At 36.8% G+C, this 21804-nt stretch overlaps 1 protein-coding gene across 1 annotated transcript in view; it reads right to left on the bottom strand.

Annotated features, from left to right (window-relative positions):
- The window catches only part of LOC120527469 (zeta-sarcoglycan), a 1186696-nt gene that overhangs the window by 341319 nt on the left and 823573 nt on the right, over positions 1-21804 (bottom strand). Inside the window, exon 3 of the mRNA XM_039750908.1 lies at positions 1730-1831. Coding sequence (XP_039606842.1) covers positions 1730-1831 — 102 coding nt within the window. The remainder of the gene's footprint in view (positions 1-1729; positions 1832-21804) is intronic.

Below are 21804 nucleotides of genomic sequence, written 5' to 3' on the forward strand. Positions count from 1 at the left end.
AACTCATGGTACCATGAGGAAGTAGCATGCTGCCTTTTTACATGTGTTTATAAATAGAGAGAGAGAGAGAGAAAGCGAAATAAAAAGAGAAACCATTACACGTTCTTCCTTTATGAGAGGCAGTTACCACTGCACAACCCAATGTCGTAATCAAGACAGAAGAAGCATGTTTCTTTACACACATTTTTTTTGTTGCTCTAGCTTGGGATTGTAGAATGACAGTGCCTGATCCACATGATGGACATGTCCATTGTGTTTTCATAGATCACCGGAGCACAAGGCTTAGTGACTTCAAAATTTTCCCTGATAAGAACGACAGCTGTTGCATTGTGGATGGTGCTTAAGAGTCCAAAAACTTTGTCTTTCTACTTGATCTTAATCATTTTGCCTTATTGCCTGAGCATTTTATTAATTTATTTATAATTTATTTTTTGTAATTTTTCACTTGGGGTCAATTATGAAATATAAATGCATAGCTGACTGACTTTGAATAAAATTACATTACAAAGGAGGTTAAGGAAATGAAATAAATGGTGGCAGCTCGTGACCTGTTATATGAGAGAACTTCAAGGTTGAGCTGAAAACACAAGGAATTATGCTGATGGCCTTGATGTCAAAACAATGTAAACAAATTATGCCCTGGGTGCTTGACCAACATCAAAGCACCAAACAGATAAAAGTAAGGATGAACCACTAGATGTTACTGATAAAATAGTGTACTTTTTAAAAACTGATAAACATTTCAAAATGGTCAGGCTATTAACTAATATGTTGTCATACTTTGTAATCTGAGTTTCATGAAAACAAGGAAATGTTAGCATAATTGAGTATAATTTAGGAGGCAGAGACAGGCTTGCATTTGCAGAGACATTGCTGCAGTGAGAGAGAGAGAGAAGCGGCAATAACAACATAATAGCCATTAGCTTAACAAAAAGCTGCAAGCCAAAATCAGAAGCAGAAGGGAGTGAGAAAAGGCCATATGGCACCTCCTGCATTTGGAAGTCTGTCTCACTTTAGGTTTCTGTATATCCTTTATGGAAGTATCCTCAAACATTTCACTCCTGCTGCCTCAATATTTCTGAGTTTGTGACTGAACAACTGATGACAATGCTGCTGCATGTATAATGTACTGAAGTAGCTGAATGATCATATATGTTAATTATTCATAGTATGAATAAAAAGTATCATTGTCTAACTAGAATTAACACATTTACCTGAATAACATGTTTGTTGAATAGTAAAATAATTTTATGACCATGACAGCTGACAGTTTGTTATAGAAAAACACAACAGTTAGGCAAATACAAAGTATAACAGTCTGAGTAGTAATAGGTTCAAAAAAGATATGCTATTATGATTAAGATTGCTTTATTTACTAATCAGAATTGAAGAAAGCATATGGTGACAACTTTATTTTATTTGCAATTTTATAAAACAAAACAAATCATATTTATTTAAACTGTGATATTTATCTGTATTATTTGTGATTTTTTTTATTATTTTTATATTTTTTTATTTAATTATATGTCCTTTGTAATAATATTTTTTCTGAACTTTTTGTAAACCATTTTGAGCTACAAATCCTGTATGAAAATATAGTATAAAAATAAATGCTGCTGATACTTATATTAAGTGTATAATTGACCCAGTGATCAGTAAATACTAGCTTTTTAGTCTTATTAAGAAAGAAGAGTCATTATTCAACAAATACTTCACATTGTTTGCTTACCTTTCTTGAATGGATTTCTTTAACATAGAGTGGGAAAAGGAACTCTGATATGCCTTCCAGCCGTATTCCATGTTTACTAACTCTCAGACTTCCCATTCCATCCTGCCAACAAAGCAAAAATATTTCTGGTTATTTGCTTATATTTGATCTTCTAAATAATCGTTTTTTAAAAAATAATGTTCTTGTAATTGCTAAAGAGAAGTTAATTATGTCTGTGAATGTGTCCTTCATATTTTACATCTAATGGTAAACTTAGAAAATTGCAGGTACGTTAAATGAATTATGTTACTGATCATTGATGTTACCAGAACAATAGTAGTAATAATGAATAACCAAGCTATATCACATGGACGTTTTTAACAAATGTAATAAATACTACTGTGGTGATACATAGAAAATCAATACAGTGTTCACTTAGCTCAGTTCACAAGTAGCTTTTGACAATAAACAGACAAAACTATAAAATCATTAAGTAAAACAATTATTTTAATTCAACCATCTACACATTTTTCTGTTATAAAGAGATTACTATTTTCAAGGTTTCAGAGTAGCTGTTAACTACATCAAGATCTTGCTCAAGGTCTACTTGAAATAGAATACATTTCTCAAATAAATATAGCAAATACACATTAATTACCTTTTCTCACATCTATTACCACCATATTTTTATTACCCAATATATATATATATAGTCAATGTGTATATATAAAGTCAATGTGTGTATGTATGTTCCAGCATCACGTTCGAACAACTGGAGCAATTTTCATGAAGCTTGGTACACATGTTCCTCATTGGTCGACTAAAAATACTGTAGGGTGAAATCAGCCATAACCCACCCCCTTCTGGTTAGGGTGAGGGGTGATCTTGTATGCATGTTATGATCCAGTTGACCACCAGAGGGTGAACTGGAGGTGACTACCAGCATTCTTTATGTTTGAGTGCCACCGCACCCGTGTTGTTTTTGAAATTAAACTAAATTAGGGTTCTACGTGTGGAAGTGTGTGTGTCTGTCCGGCCCGGAAGCGAGGCCAGCACACCAGTGAAAGGAAACCTCCTAAGAAATACAATCGCTTAGCTGCTAATGTACAAACGATGCAAGCATTTTGGCAACATGAATCCTTCTAGCAGAGAGATGCCCAGAGTAGTTCTGACGATTTAAATACTTTCTAGGAGCACGGGCTTACACAGTTAGTATATACCAGGCGATTGCCAGCATTCTTTATTTTTGAGCAGCACCACGCCCCTGTGCTTTTCAAATTAAATAGAGTTGGCCAGTTCTGAGCATCAACTAGATGATAACATACATGCAGGACCGCAAGACAAGGACATTAATGAGTCTTTATTGTTTCTTAATTTATTTTTATTTTTAACATTGTGTTTTTTTAATTATGTTTTTATCAAACAATTAAAAAAAACATGAGGGCGAACTGGAGGAGACTGCCAGCATTCTTTATGTTTGAAAACCACTGCGCCTGTTGATTTTCAAATTAAATACAGTTGGCCGGTTTCAAGCATCAACTGGATGATAACATACATACAACACAGCAAGACAAGCACATTAGTGAGTCTTTATCCATCCATCCATTATCCAACCCGCTATATCCTAACTACAGGGTCACGGGGGGCTGCTGGAGCCAATCCCAGGGAACCCAGGGCACAGGGCAGGAAACAAACCCTGGGCAAGGCGCCAGCCCACTGCAGAAAACCCACGCAGACACAGAGAGAACATGCAAACTCCACGCAGGGATGATCCGGGAAGCAAACCCAGGTTTATTGTTTAATTTATTTTTATTTTTAAAGTTGTGTTTTTTTAAATTACTGTATGTTTTTCTCAAACAATTAAAAAAACCCTTTATTTTCCTCCCGGGCAACGCTGGGTATTTCAGCTACTATATATATATATATATATATATATATATATATATATATATATATATATATATATATATATATATATATATATATATATATATATATATATATATATATATATATGTGTGTGTGTGTGTGTGTATATATACATATATACTGTATTTACAGGATTTTTTGATCTTTCTTTTCTCTAAGAGATATAGTCAGTGATTTGTGTTGTTTTTTCTGTATGTGTGAGTCCATGTGCTTGTGGGTGCTAACGTAAGTGTGTTTAATACGTTTGGCAGTGCTGTGTTGTGTAGAATGAAGTTCTGTTTGTTTTCGCGTGTTGCATATGCACTTTAATTCATATCTGTTATAAATCAAAATGCCATCATTTTCATTTGGATTATAATTACACATCCCCCTTCCATCCCATGAAAACTCAATGCCCCCCTTCTAAATTTGTTCTTCTGCTAATTCTGAGAAATTTGCATTATCATTTTTATATGTATAATTATTTTATTTTAAATTTTTAGTAACTCATTCTGCACCAACCTGTGTCAATACTTTTACAAAAAGTATAAATGTCAGTGCATCAAAAGAGCATAAAAAAGATCTGTTGCTGAAAAAGACTTGGGTCTTTTGTTATTCAGTAGTGAAGCAGTGTTTGGCACTGGATAAAATAAAGCAAGCTAAAGAAGCTACCAGAGAACCTTACTCACCAAAGGAGCAAAAATATGTTTTGGGATGTATATTTGCACTTCCTCCTATTGAATGGCAATGATAGGCAATGTTGTGCACATTAACTTTGGAGAATTTATCCAAATCTGTCCTTCTGTACAGTGTTAACAGAAGAATCTCCAGATTGAGACTGAGAAGCAGATATCAGCAGATCAAAAATTTGGTGGCTTCCTTGGTCAAAGCAAAGTCCTGATTGTGGGGTAGCTGTGGAGAAGGACTTCCATCCATCCATTATCCAACCCGCTATATCCTAACTACAGGGTCACGGGGTTCTCCTGGAGCCAATCCCAGCCAACACAGGGTAAAAGGCAGGAAACAAACCCTGGGCAGGGAATCAGCCCACCACAGGGAGAAGGACTTTCTGAAGAATTTAGAGAGGTTCTGCCAAGCAATTCACCAAATTAAGAAGGGTAGGGGGACATCTAAGGACAAGAGACCCGGCTTGAATTCTGACTCCCTGCCTACCATATCAACAATCCCCCTCTCTCCTTCTCACAATCATTTGAATGTTACCGTAGACTTCATTGAAGTCTGATTCACTTTCTTCAAATTCCCTTCCCCCAGTCATTCCTCTCTATTCCACCCTATCCTTTCTATGAAGCAAGATGAGGTACAAAAACTTGTCTGGAAACAGAATATCTAGAAAGCAGCAGGCCCTGAGTCTCACCTGGTACTCTTAGACATTATGCAGATCAGTTAGCATCTGTCTTCACTGACATATTTAATACTTTTCTGCAGGTGGACAAGTTCCGGGGACTGCTTTAAAGTAGCCACTATTATTCGAGTCCCCAAGAAGGATAAAATCTTTGAACTTAATGACTATACGACGTACCTAACACCTATGTGAAGGTTTTGTTTGGACCCCCATCTTTCAAATCCAATGTCAGTTAGCATAGGCTTCCCCCAGTGCTGTGGTCTTCTTCCCCTTCTGTTTTCACTTTATACAAATGACTATAGATCCATGGACAAATCTGTAAAAATCCTAAAGTTTGAAGGTGACACAACACAAAGTGAGTCTCATTACTAATAATGACGTGTCTTCCTATTAAAGAGAGGTGGGCCGTCTAATAGAATGGTATACTTATAACAACTTGGATCTCAGTGCTATTAAGTGGAAATGAAAATTGAATTCCGCCGACAAGTCACTAACTGTCCACCTCTGCAAATTAATGGCCAGACTGTGTCTGTAGTTCAGTAGTTTAAATTCCTGGGGACTACTTTCACTAATACACTAAAATATGACAAGCACATCACCTCCATCATCAAGAAAGCCAGGCAGAGATTATTTTTGCTTTGCCAGCTTAAGAAGCTTGGCTTATCAAGACGTATATTTTATTCAGCCATCATTGAGAGTATTGTGACCACCTCCATCCATCATTTTGTTTCCTCCTGCCTCCTCCCTTTCTAAGAGTCTATTGCAGCAGGTGATTTGTCCAGATGAGAAAATCATTGGGTGTTGTCTCCCAGCATTAAAAGATCTGTTCATCTCCAAAGCAAAAAAGAGAGCAGGAAAGACTGCAGTTGACTTCACCCACTGACGCAGCCATCCATACATTAAATTACCCTTGCAGAAGACGTACCAGTCTATCACAACCCAAACTACACGCAATCTCCACAGCTTCTTTCCTCAAAATATTCACATCCTAAATTAACTTACATAGGTTTTACTCCTAACTCTTTTTACATCATATAACTGGTAATTATAGCTGTTTGTCCATTTGTAAATACTTCATACTTGCTCAACTTGTACTATCTGATATCCAGGCACGTCGCGACAAGGCAGGCAAACCAAGCAATTGCTTGGGGCCCCGAGCTGGCCTGGGGCCCCAAGACAACGACTGGTTAAGAATAAAATGCAGCGACAAACTGTGTGAGCGCCCCATTGATAGTGAATGCAGTAAAGTGCAATGACACTGTTATCGGGATCCCCCTCAAGGGGGCCCCCCTCGCTGACAGCAGCCAGCCAACCACGCGATCTCTGCTGCCGGCAAAATACAAAACTTCCTCGGCAGTCATGAAGCGGAATTATGCTTCAGGAAGCCAAAAAAGAAAGAAGAGAAAGGAAGAGGAGGATAAAAAAAAACAAGACAGTGGTAAGTGATAAATTACACACATAAAATAGCTCCACTTGTCTTGTACAAATGGTGCAATTTTGCAAATAAAATAAATAAATAAAATAAATAAAATACAGTACAGTCGGACAAACAGCTGCACAGTGCTCATTCAGTAAATGCATAGCTAAAGACTAAAGATTAATTAACTGTCAATTTACCTTCTATTAATGATTGTTATTATTATAAAGTGACTGGCACTTATGTCAATTGAGCGGGATGTTCGCCAGTCTTTGGACATGGAGGACATTGTGATTGCCTTTGCAGAAAACAAGGCTCACAAACAGCAGTTTTAGATAATTTGCACATGTTTGAGAGAACTGAAAAATGTTAATGTGAGTATGTATGTGTGTGTGTGTTTTTAAGTATGTTGGATTTAGTTATTGTGCACTTTTTTAATGTATATTTGATTTTATGGTACAGTGGTGTTTTTTGCAAATGTTCAATTGTTGAAAATGTTCAAATTTTATGCACTTTATATGCAACAGCAGTATTTGCACTCTAAACATTTTTTTTATTTATGCACAGTATATGCAACAGCAGTATTTGCACTGTAAACCTTTTTTATTTATATAAAGTGTGAGTGAATTTAAACTGTATGGCTATGCTGTGGTTCCTTTTGCGTCGCGGGGGCCTCCATGTCCATTTTGCTTGGGGCCCCCAAATTCCTTCAAACGGCCCTGCTGATATCTATATTATTTTGTATAGTTTTTCTATGTATTTGACGATACTATTGAAGTTTGTAAATGTTTTTGTTCAAGAAAATTGTATTTGTATAGTTGGTTGCACAGTGTCAGGTTAATGGTCGGTTGAAATTGTGTTGTCTTGAGTTGGTATTGTCTTGTATTCCATGTTTTTGCACCTAACCAAAGTCAATTCTGGTGTGTTTCACAGGTTAGAAATAAAGTGATTCTGATTCTGAGTAAGTGCGTCCAACTATTCAAGCAGCTGACTGTTTACTTTAGTCGCACTGGGCATTTTAAACTTCAGAAAAAGTACCACCTTAAGGCTATGTCACATTAAGTGACTTTTCCAAGGATTTTCAGTTTTAACTTTCGTTTACATGAGCTTACCAAGTGGGAGGCAATCGGCAGCATACTCCCATGATGCTGATTGCCTAATTTGACTTACCTAGAGACTCATTCGAACAAGTCTACAACTTGCTCCAATAAAATGAAACAGGTTTCATATTGTCTTTAGTGGTAGGACTGGGCTCTGTGTGCACAAGAGTTGACAACCAATTAATGTTCATGTGGAAGTACAATGAACAGAATGTAGCGATGAAGAATAAAGATATGCATGTTTTAAGCCTCACAAACAAAAGAAAGGATTGTCTTTCTGATGTCTTGTATTTTATGTATGAAAATAGAATGGAAGAAAGAAAAAAGTGTTGAGACTTTGGCTGAACTCACTGTACCTAATTAACCTTGGTACCTTGTTAACCTGTTAACCCTTCGCACAGTGGGTGGCTAATAAAGTAGACAAGGGCAGCCATTGTCAGTCATTTAAATTGACTGAGTTCGCAATTAAATTAACTACTCAGTCAACAAATCTGACATACCCCATGACTAGAAGTTGCATAATGTGACATCAATTTTATTTGGTAGGTTTGTGTTTTTCAGCAGTTTTCTTCATTGTCATCAATCTGTTTATAGATCTCTTTATGAAAGTAGTTTAGAGTGCTTTTAAATACATCATTGTCATATTCGAAGTACACCCAGACTGGATTTTTCATTTACAACTAATTCTTTTATTTTAAAAATTTTCAAAAGGTATCCTCTGTATAGACATTCATCATTTTCATTAGCCATATAGTGCATAGCCTTTTAGTGAAAAAGAAGAAACAGTCAACAGCAATGTTCCCTTACATTTTTCAAAATCATTACTATCCTTCAATTTATTGAATCCACTTTATAGGGTCATGGAATGCTGGAATATGTAAGTGAGATTAGGTGAAAGATAGGGATCAGACCTGGACATGGGGAACTCAGCACTTCAATGGTCTTTTTAACAATTACCTTATTAGTAAAACGATATATTTCTTTAAATCGAGGAAACAACAGTGGAAGCTGTGTGTATGGGTTACTTTCTAATCACTTCCTCATCTCAAGTTAACCATGCTCAAAGATGAAAGCAAAAGGAAATGCTGCTTATTGAATGTGTTATGCTATTCTAATTCTATCCTTTCCTGTGTCTGATTAAGTTGGATTTAATTTTTGAAAGTCATTTTTTTCTGGATTACTGAAATACCCCACTGCTCATCAAAATGTATAGCTGCACATCTACACAGATTTGATGTTCTCTTTCCCCATCACAAGGAGATATCATACTTTTATTTAGAGTGCAATGAATTACGATAGTGTTGATGTGCATGTTCTATAGTGAACATCAAATTTATGTACCCTGCTATTTAAAAGTGAATAAGGTGTGCTAGTTTTCATTAATAAACCATTAAATCTTTAGAAAAACATTATTTTAAATATAATACATAAACAGTGCTGTAGCATGTAAACCTTTTTAAGGTAAAAACACCCCACAGTTTCAAAGAAAATTAATGCAAATAGTATCTGTAACAGATGGTTGACTTTCCAACTCATAATTGTGTAGCATTTTAGAAACAGCTGTGAAATAAAAAAAAGGATAAAAGTAATGTCCATCAAAATATACATCAAAAATGTAAAAATAATTGTACATATTTTTTTGTAATTACATGTCAAAACAACTAAAATTAACTAAAATATAACATTCTTAAACTTGCTTAACTCCATTTCAGGATTACAGGGAGACTTGATTCAGGCTGTTCCAAAAATTAGCACTAATTCACTTTGTAGATGCTTTTATCCAAAGTGACTTGCAAAAAATATCAATTTAATCAAGCAAACATTAGTCTGGAGCCTGGGGGTTACTAAATTTATCATTACATTGCAGAGCAACTTTGTTTTAGGACATCTGCAAGGATAAGAAACCACTTAATCTAAATTTTCTACAACATCAAGAAGAACATGCAAAGAGAGATCCAAGACCTCATCCTGCTCCTTGGAAATGACAGGCAGGAGATGGTAAAGGAGCTCCATCGCTATTACAAAAGACTCCAGAAACTCCTTATTGTCAACAAAAAGAAAAATCTGCATAGATTACGAGAGAAAGCTGGACACTTAATACCAAAAAACAAAGAGCAACCGACCTGCATTGTTAATCTCTGCTCATACACACCAAATGAAACTGAGATTTCAGTACTCACAAAGGGTCTCTCATATTGTCCTGCAAAGCCCATTGACAACATCACACTCTGTAGTGATATGGAAGAATTCTTCAGAAAACTCAAACTAAAAGAATTTTTCCACAAGAAATAAAACGATAACACACAGGAACCAACAACAAGCAGTTACAACAACCCCACCAGTAAATCCACATGGACACCAGAAGCTGGCAGAAACTCCACCCTGGATAATTGAAGAGCTCAGATCCAAAATCAGCTAAGTACAAAAGATAAATTTTGGAGATTAATGGGAAAATCTGGGTCCGTATTTAGCAGATTTTAAAACTAAATCCCTAAAACTATAGCGCTACACTGTTGCAATTAGCAAGTTTTGAAGCTCAAACATATTTTCGGCGCATGACAAACTGCATGAAAAATCACAATCACGTGTTCACTAAATTTTACCAAAAGGTGTAATTAGCAGATTTTGGAACTCACATCTTCAATTATATAAACTGCTTCCGACAGAGAGTGAAAACAGGGATCTTAAACAGGCAGCAAAATCGGATAGAAAACATTACTAGGGATGAGCGGAGAGCCATGCATTCACTAAGGAAAAATACAGAAATCATTATCAGACCAGCAGACAAAGGGGGTGCTTTAGTCATCATGAACACATTAGATTATATACAGGAGGCACAAAGACAATTGTCCAATACTATGCATTATTAAAAACTGCAAGAAGACCCAACAGATCTCTACAAGAAGAAACTAAAAAAGACAGTAAATAGCTTTCCTCTTGACACCAGGGATCATGTAAACAGTTTAATTCCTGAGAACCCCAAAATGGGTTATTTCTACATGCTTCCTAAAATCCACAAAGAAGGGAACCCAGGAAGGCCTATCATCTCAGGAATTGGCTCCCTTACAGAAAAGGTTTCAGGTTGAGTGAAGCACATCCTTAAACCCCTCGCCCGCAACACAACCAGCTACATCTAGGACACCACTGACTTCTTAAAAAAAACTGTCTGCTTTAGGCCCCTTACCTTGGGGAACGTTACTGGCCACATTGGATGTTGAGGCACTGTACACAAACATCCCCCATGATGATGGCATATTGCCAGGTGAAACGTACCTCAGACAACATGTTTTATCCACAAAGTCAGTAATAGAAATGATAAAATTCACTCTGACACATAATCTATTCTCTTTTGGACAAGATTGCTACTTGCATCAAATGGGGACTGCAATGGGCTGTCGGTTTGCACCTCAGTATGCAAAACTATTTATGGCAAAATTGGAGGAAGATTTCATGTCAATGTGCATCTTAAAACCAATGTTATATCTCCGTTACATAGATGACATCTTCATAATTTGGACTGCCAGTGAGAAGGACCTCCTCCGTTTTCATAATGAACATAAAGCTAAAGCTGAATTACTCAAAAACAGAAGTCAGCTTCCTTGACACCACTGTTCAACTGAAAGACAACAGCCTTGTAATTCTGTTTTTCACAAACCAACAGACAGATGGGCCTACCTAAGAAGTGATAGCTTCCATCCAAAGCATATAAGGCGCTCCATTATTTTCAGCCAAGCAATACGGTACAACCGTATTTGCTCAGACCTGACAGACCGGGATCAACAACTGCAGGAGCTCAGACAAGATTTCATCAGACAAGGTTATACCACAAAAATGACATACACTCAAATACGAAGAGCTACTGCCATACCCAGAGACAACCTTCTGGGATATAAAAACAAAGACAACAAGAACCGCATCCCCCTTGTTGTTACCTACAACCCACATCTTGAAACACTTCGAAAAATTATAAAGAACTTCAGCCAATGCTAAACAACGACCAAACACTGAAAAATGTATTTCCTAAAACTCCCCTCCTGGCATACAGACAACCACCAAACCTTCAGCAACTAATTGTCCGAAGCTCCCTAAATGAACCAACATAGAATGGCACATCTCCCTGCCTACAGAAAAGATGTAAAACGTGTGCCCACATTAACAATACAGACCATATAGTTATACCACACTGCCGACTTGAACATCACATAAAGGGATCATTTTCCTGCAGATCATCTAATGTGGTCTTCCTAAAACTCTGCATGAAATGCCCTGACACTGCATTCTATGTGGGAGAAACTGGACAAACACTCCACCAGAGAATGAATTTACACAGGTTCCACATTAAACATGACAACACAGATGTTCCTGTAGCGGCCACCTTCAACAGTCATGGACACTGTGAGAGGGACTTTAAAGTCACAGTGCTTATGGGCAACTTCAAAACACAGCAAGAGAGAAAAGTTAAACTCATGTTAAAATTTAATACATTGCAACATGGCTTGAATAAAGACAAAAGTTTTATGGCCAGGTATGAGGATTGTTTGCATCTCTCAGACTGACACAGATAACCTGTCTACAGACCCATATTGTTTTTAAAAACTCATCACAAACTTCAAAGGACTTTGTTGGACATTTATCTTATCCAAACATCTTGACCATACATTGTTCATCTCTCTCTTGTTAAATTAATCATAGCCTGAAGGAATCTATTAATTTTTTACATTTAAGATTTTTCATTTAAAGATTTACCAATGTTGTTTCTTGTCCTAGTGTGTGTATATAAACACAGGGAACTCCAGTTTCTGTATTGCATCTTGCCTGAAGAAGGGGTCTGAGTTGCCTTGAAAGCTTGCATATTGTAATCTTTTTAGTTAGCCAATAAAAGGTGTCATTTTGCTTGGCTTTTCTCCTCATTACACAAGAAGAATCCTAAGCCAAACAAAGCAACACAAGAACCCAGAACCTAACATTAAAATATTATTATGCAACAAGAGAGTTTTTATAAACAGTTATGGAGGTGGGGAACTCATTTCAGTGGCTAAATGCTATATATGAAAAGAGTCTGGAATGAGATATGATGGCACACAGAGAGAAGAAGCATAGGACCTTATGAGTGCCTCCATATACAGTACATTGGTGCTGATCAATTGACTGCCCTGTAGGCAATCATGAAGAATTTAGGCTTAATACATGCTGGCACAGGGAGCTAGTGGAGTGACCTGAAAAGAGGAGAGTCATTGACCTGCCTTGGCTAACTGGATACAAGACACGCCATGGCATTTTAAATCATTTTCAGTGGCTTGGTACAACAAGCAATTACCCCTGCCAATAAGGAGTTGCAGAGGTCCAGATGTAACATATTTAGTTGCCTGAACCAGAAGTTGTGCTGCATATTCTGTCAGATATTGGCAGATCTTCCACATGTTATATACAGCAAATCTACATGAATTCAAGACAGTTGCAATGTGATCAGTGAAGGGTGGAGGTTAACTGTTCAAATATCTTGACCTCAAGGCTGAATGCTGGCTTGATAGGTGTTATTGATAATAAGCCAAGCTTTACTGAGATACCATATTGAATAGATGGACTGGCTGGAATAGGAAGAGGCTCTGAGGCTAGGGAAAGTTGCTGGTTCAAATCCTGTAAAATGCCAAAAGTCACTCTACTCTGTTTGTCTCTTGAGCAAGGCCCTTACCCTACAATTGCTCTGTCCTGGGTATGATGTTAATCTGCATCCAGCCCTGCATGTTGGCCCTCCAACCTACAGGGACAAACCTGGGGGTTGGTGGCAGAAATAGCAATCGAACCACCATAAAAAACCTCACACTGTTCCTCTCCATCTGAACTAGTGTGGTACTGAGGTGTCACCCATTTGCATAGCTGCACTCGGGTCCTAATTTGGGACCCTGAGCTGGTTTATCATGTGGTGGGTGCGGCAATGTGCTGCATCAGTGCGTGCTCCTAACCTCTCCTCTGTCTTTGCCAAATTGAGCTGGAGATGGGGTATCATGCAAGTTAGAATATCAGTGAGGCATGCTGCTACTCTAGCAGAGACAATGTCATCCCCTGTAGTAAACAACAGGTACAGCTGAGTATCATTGGCATACCACTGATATGAGAATCCATGGGATTGGATGAGAGAGCCTAATGAGTTGGTGTACAAGGAGAGTTATGGAAGTCTGTCTTGGCGAAAATGTGAGGGTCCGAGAAGAAAAGTTGATTGTTTTATGTTAATCAGTCAGTTAATTAATTACCAGTGCTGCATTTGGCCTGTAAATTTTAAAAAGAAAAATCAGTAACACACCCACCCAGGGATGCCAAATTAATGTAAGGATTTTAACTTCTGCCCATCCAAGGATCTCTGTTCCACCTTCCATCTGGAATGCCAGAAATGTGAATGAAGTTCATAAATTATGGAGTCTACATTAACTTTCACTTTCTCTGTTGTGGACCAGACTATTTTTTAACAAAAAATACAATTTATTCATAACATTAGAATAACAGAAGATAAATGTATGCAAAGATAAATATAAATATGTATCAAGGAGAATAACAAACAACCAAAAACTTGAAATTATGACAGCTTACTTTAACTTTTTCTATCCTATTAAAAAAGGCACAAAAGATATAAATTCTAATCTTTTAATTCATATGGTCAAGATGGATAAGTTCTTTATTTAGTTATTAAGCTTCTAGCGAGTACACTGTGACATTCATTTGCTCACAGTTAGCCTACACTGGTATATCCCTATATACACTGTAGCAGGCAACTGGTGTCTATACCCAGCCGGGACGCCCCTGCACACTATATTCAGGGGGAGCAGCCCTGGACAGTGCAATACCTCCACCTGGACGCTAGATGGCCATCCCCCTTGGCTAGAGTAGTGCCTCGGTTTCCCACAGGGCTCCCTGGGAATTGGAGTTGGGGGCAGCCCTGTTGGATCCCGCAGGTATCGCCAGGGGGTGCTGTGTTTGGGACTCCTGAGGCCGTGTGGGCAACAGATTCATCACACCTGGAAGTGCTGCCAGAACTCAGTGATCAAACACCTGGAACACTTCTAAGTGACCTATAAAAGGAGCCAGTGACCACCACTCATCGGTCAGTCGGGCGGAGGAGGACAAGGTTGCTTGGGGAGGAGTGGTGGTGCCAAGGAGGAGAAAATACCTATGGTTACTAGTGCTTGGGACTGTGTTGTGGCTGGGGGGATTACGGGGAAGATGTGCCCTCCAGCTGAAGATAAATAAAAGTCTTTTTATTTTACATGTGTCTCCCGTGTCCAATCTGTATTGGGTCAGGTGCTATATAGCGCCTTCTTACAACACACATATGGTTTTTGTGTGTGCATGTAAATTGCTGCTCTGAACATTTCTACTGAATATATGAAGAAGCATATAACAGCTAAAGCCTTGTCCTTCGCAAAGTTTATTATTTTTAGATGCAGTAATACAAGTACCATAATAAATTAGCTGGCTTTATCTTAACTATTAATTTACATTTAATAGTTCTCTGAATCAAACTAGGTGTCCTTATGGTTTTGTGTGGCAGTGCTTTCTTCCTTTCCTAATTGATTTTTTCAAACTCATGTAGAAAGATCTGTGGTGTTCTTTTCTTCTCCTTCTTTGTCTTGGTCAGAGATTGTATTGAAGTTGTCTCTTTGAGGTTTTACACACAAAGCGTGCCCACCTCTGCTAGAAAAGTTTATGCCAATTCCCATCTTTAACAAGAGAAACCCATGGATTTTATGTGCAATCTCTCTCTTGCTTGTGCAGTTGCTAACAGCACCCTCATCTAACTCCAATACAAACAAGTTTTCCACACATCCCGTCCAATACCAGGTAGCCCTTCAGAGTGAAAAGGATCTCTCCGGCCTCTGTTCTGGGAACACCCTAACCAATGGGGTTTCTGCTATAAACAGATTAATAGCTGTGACCTTGATAGAGAGGCCACAGATCTGGAATGTACAATGGATTTTAAGGTAAGGAGAAGACTTCTTGCCACTGGTGTCTTATGTGTACATAAGCCAATATTTCTCAGCAGTTTTGTCCAGCAAGGTTGCCAATTGTTAAGTTCTTACTCAATGTTCACACCAAATATTTTAACTGTTGACATGAGAAAACATTTCAGGGTTGTCACTTGGTGATTGTTCATTTTATCAGATAAGCTGCAGAGGCTGTATTCCAAAGAGGCCCTGTGGGAAGAGAGAACTGACACTCTTGCTGTAATTAATTGTGTCTGGCAGTTTGCTTTTAGCAAAATTCTTGTGTGCCAAAGCACTGCAAAATAGTTAATGCCAGTCTGTCTAACAAAGGAACTAACCCTGAAAATGGGGTGCCAGTTCATTGCAAGACCCAATCACCAATCAATCAAATATATACAGTACATATAATGAGTTATTTTTTAAAGCATCCAGAGGGAACCCCTAGAGGCATACAGTGTCCACAAAGGCAAAAACTTGGCATTGAATTCAAACCCATGGTGCTGGAACAATGTAGCAGCAGCATTAACCACTGTGCCACAGTCCTAAATATTTGTGTAGAGATAAAACATATAACAAAAAATGAAAGAACCTGCTATTACTGGGTTTTTGCTCTCAACCCACTTTTTCCTCTATAAGTCTGGAAGTAGTCGCCTACCAGTTTCTGAATAGAAGACACCAGTGTAGTAGGTAATATGGTTCAGAAAATAGATTAATTCATTTTGTACCTAATTGTTTTGAAAACATTGTTTTTCATATACTGTACATGTTCAATACACTGAGTACAGTATGTATTTGACTTTTCCAGATTTGATTTTATTTGAACTTATTTGGAGGAAATGCAAAGTACAGTAACATAAAATGTGTTAGGCCTGTGTACTGATGTGACCTAAATGAGGTGAGAACAATTAGGTAATTTAATAAAGTGTTCTGGCAAACTCTTTTATTCTAAACTTATTCTTAGAGCTAATCAATCATTTATTGACTGCTGCAAGCTGACCTATGCTGAACTGTACTGAATCGATAAATGGCAGTTGTCTATGTTATGAATGACAGAACCCTTAAAAAGATGAAAAGGTTGAATGTTACTGCAAAATGCCACATGATGTGACCTTATATTTTAATTAAATGCCTCATGATTGATATCAAACATACAGTGCCAATAGAAAATGATTTTCTTTCTTTTTACAAAATGCAAAATATTGACTGTTGTGCTTTACTAAGAAAGTAACTGATGCTTTCCTTTGCTGAGTAAAGTTTTGTATGAGTCCAACATAAATCAAATCTTCATTATGGCTCACCAGGTAAGGTCATTGCCTTACATACCCAGTTCCAGGTTGAAATAAATTGAATGACTCCTGTGTAATGATTGTAAGTTCTGCATGATGTAAACTGTGGACTCTGGTCTCCTTCCTCGGTCCAAAATATCTTATAGTTCTGTTAAAGTCTGCTGGTGTGTGTGTGTTCAGGTTCTATATCCAAGAAGATTTCCATCTTTATATCCAGAAACATTCTGTTGAGCATTCAAGTTTATACTATTTGCGTTCTATGAATAAATACACTTTTGATACCATGGAAGATTAGATCCTATTGAGCTCTTTGTTCTGCAGGAAACCAAAAAAGTTGTGAAATATTGAATAGGGGACTCTTTTATGAAAACTGTTTTTTTTTATTGTTCTTTTTTGTATTATTTTGTATATGACACTTAAGGGATGCAGAATTTTTTTACCATTTTGAATTTAATGCTTAGCATAACTTGTGTCCTATACTTTACCCTCTGCATATCACAAAGGGAAGAAAATTGCCAGATCTTCACACCAATACCTGAATCTTATTGCCATGCATACAGAAGCCCAAAAACTAATCAGCTCTAAATGTGCACAAGTCAGAGGAAGGCCTAAAAAATCAACACTTTAAATTTCAAGAGTCGTATTTGCACATGGACTGTGAGGAATGAAGATGCTTTATGATGACCATTGATTCTAAAAATCTTTATGCCTGAAAATGTTTTTGCTGAATTTAGATATATACTGTATTACTAATAACACATATGAAAGAGTTCCCCATCAGAGTGGAAGGCCAGGCATAGTTTTAATTGCTAATAAACCTTTGGCCAGCGTGTTAGTTTTTTAAATAGGGATACATAAAATAAAGAGATTAATTGATTCATATTATAAGTCTTGCACAATCTTCACACTGCTTACTAAGAATTCATATAAGTACTACTTTATTGAATATCATGAATGTGCCTACTTGAGATGAAATAGGGTCAGCCATGGTTGAAGTCAAGGGACTTAGTCCAATGAGTTAATTCTGATCAGTGACAACGAAAATCTGGAAGTACAGTATGCAGGGTAGATCACATGAAACTCAGTGTGAATGTTAAACAGTTATGAGTGAAACAACTCTGTATTTTACTTTGAATAAAAATTCTCCTAGCAAATGGTGTTTTGCTTTCAGTGAAAACCATGCCATTGACACAAGAAGAAAGGAGTTTAGTCCAAATAGAGTTGATGTTACTGATCTTACACAGCTGCAGAGAACAACACACAGTTAAAGAGGCTTCATCTGTCATATCTCAGCCAAGGTGTGTACCCTGCTTTATGTTTATTCCTTTTTATGCATTCTCTTTATTTGTTGTAAAATATTCTTTTTCATATACTTATGTATTTTTCTTAATTTGTATGTAATTTGTACATATTGGGTTTCTTTGTTTTTGTCTAGTTCTCTTATGTGCCTTGCATTTTTTGGGTGGATCCCAAAGAGACAGGGCCACCCTGATGTCACTGCTGAAGGACCAAACTCAGCATTTATAGAATTTCTGGGTTTAAGACAGCAGAAACAGAATACAAAAAATGGAAAATGAATACTTACTATTACTATACCATTATTATACTATATGCACTCAAAGAACTTCAATGAACTGCTGAAAGATCCACTCTCAGCTTCTGACTATAAAGCTCTGAAATCTAGGTGACCCTGCCTCTTTGGGTTCCAACCACAAAATACAAAGTACATAAGAGAACAAAACAAAATACATAGAAACACACCACTTAAAACAAAAAAACCAGAAGATGCAGTAAAGGAAACTAACATGCCTATTGTACTGATCATTAATTTATTTCAAATAATTTCTTTGTGTTCATAAGGTACTTGAATTTCTAATTAATCAAATAATAACTTACAGCATACTAAAAAACATCTGGATAACTGCATGAAAAGAATCAATGATTGCTCGCTTTCAGGTTTGTTTCCTGCCTTGCGCCCTGTGTTGGCTGGGATAGGCTCCAGCACATGTAGTTAGGATATAGCGGGTTGGATAATGGATGGATGTATTTTATCATGACTGACCAATCAAACTGCTATATGGTGTAAACGCCAGGGGTCGCTGTTGCCCCTTAAACCCAACAGACAGATGCACAGGACACAGGACACAGGTTAAAGCACTAAGAAGTATTTTAATGTTTCTTCTTGAAAAACAGTGCCTCCAAAGCACCACAGCCACAATAAACAGGCAATTAAAAGAACAAAATACATGCAATAATAATAATAATAATAATAATTCTCCCCTCCACACCTCCCAGCAAGCTCTGTCACATTCCTCCCAACTCTGGCTCGCTGGCTGGGTCTCCAATAGTCCTTTTTATAGTGCTTGACCCAGAAGTGCTTCTGTCCTTCCGCCCATGTGACTTTCTAGCATTTCTGGGTCAGATGGAGAACTGGTCTTTTCTTCAGGCTGGAAGTACTTTGGAGCTTCCGTCCTCCTGACCTGGGAGTACTTCTGGGCTATAGATGAGGCATGACTCCTCCTGTCCTTTTACAACTTCACCTGGCAGCACCCACGGCACCCAACAGAGCTGAACAACCGAACTCCAAGTCCCAGTGTGCCCTGCGGGAACAACTACATTCCAGGGAATCTAGCATTTTGGGAGAGGCAGTGTCCAAAAGTATCTGCCTTTCCTCATCCTTCCAATCTTTGTGCGACTCGGCTTGGTGGAGCTGCCTGCCATCCCTCACAATGGAAAAAACATTAATACAATCAATGAGACAAATGAAAAAAGGAAACAGCATGAAAATGTATCTTTGATTTGATCTGGCTACTGTTAGAGTTAAAAGAAACACTAGAGTTTCATTTTATGGTACAATTAAACAAAATTGTTTGACAAATGTTTTAAAATCTCACTGCTACTTTTTCTTAACCAATAGAAATGCAAATGTATAAACTGATTAAAATGCAAAGTTTTCAGTTACTGGGGTCTCTACACCTGCTAGCTTTGCTCATCAAGCCCCATAGGGGAGATCAGTCATCTAAATGCTGAGTAGCTTTGAGCTTTCCTCGGGTTCATGCACTTGCCATTACTGAAAATATCTGATACAGTGTTAAGAGTTAAGCTTATTTCTAAGTTAAATTCCATTTAAAGAATGAATACATTTGTCTTCAACACAAAACGGTAATTGAATGAAATGTTAAAGTTAAATCATTAGCTTAACAGTTTATGTTTTGAATCACTTTTTATTTAATATATGTTTAATCTATTTATCATGTCAGGATATCCATAAATACTGTAAATAATTAAAATAAAACAAAACTTAAAATCAAACATTTCACTCTTCCAAACATTGAAATGAAAAATAATCATTGAAATACTTTTTTAAATAAGTCAAAAAACCTTCTTAAAGCATCTCTTTGTGTATTCATTAAAATATTTTTAGCTCTGTGTCATTGCCCTTGCACCTGGCACAAAGTTGAGGGATGGCAACTTCAGTTCCATGCAATTGTATAGTTTATTGTCTGGAAATATCATATATCTCTTCACTAGCTTAACAAATATATTCTAAAATCACATTTACAATATTACCCTGTGACTATTATCTACAATTTTTGACAGCATGCCTACAGTAACTGACTAACAATAAGGTTATTGTCTCAGAAGAAGATTTGTAAAGATGTCTTATTAATTGATTAGATGCTTTGTAACTGTGTTGACCACTTTCTGGTTTTAAAATGAGACCATTTATATTCAAGAATACAATTCGGGCATCATTTTTTTAAACTCAAGTATTTTGCTTATTTATTGAAAGTGCAAATATTCAGTCACAACCAATGGTCATTGTTAATGCTCTTGTCAAAAAGTATTTTCTTTAGCCAATGCTAGACTTCAGGTCTTTTTTTTTTCTTTAATAGTTTCTTAGAGTCTACCCTGTACAGTTTCATCCAGTGAGAATCTGCTTATAGTTCCACTTGATAGATCAGGGTTTTCTCCTACAGGGATCTGTCAATTTAAAGTAATGCATTATGAAAGGCCCAGAGATTTGCCTTTGAAGTTATGCTCAGAGAATAAACTCCAGCCACACTCAGAGATGTCATCCACCTTAGCTCACATGTGCCAAGTTTGTCACTTCAAATGGTAATTGGTTTAAGCAAATTCACCCTACAGCAGTCATTGACCTGCATTCTGTACAAAAGATGCATTTTGCAGCCGATAATTGTAATGTGAAATGTATGTTTTGTCTTTTAATTATTTAAACATTCATTTCTATTTATAGTTACATTGAATTATTTTCTGCTAGTTATGCTATACAATTGAGTAAGGTAGCCAAGTAAAGTGTCAGTGGCAAGAAGTAATCAGGACTTCCATAGTTAATCTGATTCCTCCCTTCAGAAAACACAAATTGCCTGACTGGCTTATTTTCAAAATGTTCTTGTTATGTCTGAGTTAAAATAAAAATGGTCATGTTTTAGCCTGGGTCTAATTCATGGCTTAAATATAGCTTCATATGTGGTCATCTTTTTCTTAGTCTTTATTGTGTATATGTCATGTTTTGTTATATTATATATTATGTTTTGAAAATTGTTTAATAATTATTTATGACAAGCAAAATACCCGCGCTTCGCAGCGGAGAAGTAGTGTGTTAAAGAAGTAATGAAAAAGAAAAGGAAACATTTTGAAAATAACGTAACATGACTGTCAATGTAATTGTTTTGTCACTGTTGTGAGTGATGAGTGTTGCTGTCATATATATGTACAGGTATATACATATATATACACATATCCATACATATATACATATACTGTACACATATACACATATATATACACACACACATATATACATATGTACACATACATCCACATATATACAGGTATATACATATACATACATATGCATACATATCTACATATATACACACACACATATATATATATACTAGCAAAATACCCGCGCTTCGCAGCGGAGAAGTAGTGTGTTAAAGAAGTAATGAAAAAGAAAAGGAAACATTTTAATAATAACGTAACATGATTGACAATGTAATTGTGTTGTCATTGTCATAA

This window comes from Polypterus senegalus, chromosome 4 (genome assembly GCF_016835505.1).
Source record: "Polypterus senegalus isolate Bchr_013 chromosome 4, ASM1683550v1, whole genome shotgun sequence".
Classification (NCBI taxonomy): Eukaryota; Metazoa; Chordata; class Cladistia; order Polypteriformes; family Polypteridae; genus Polypterus; species Polypterus senegalus.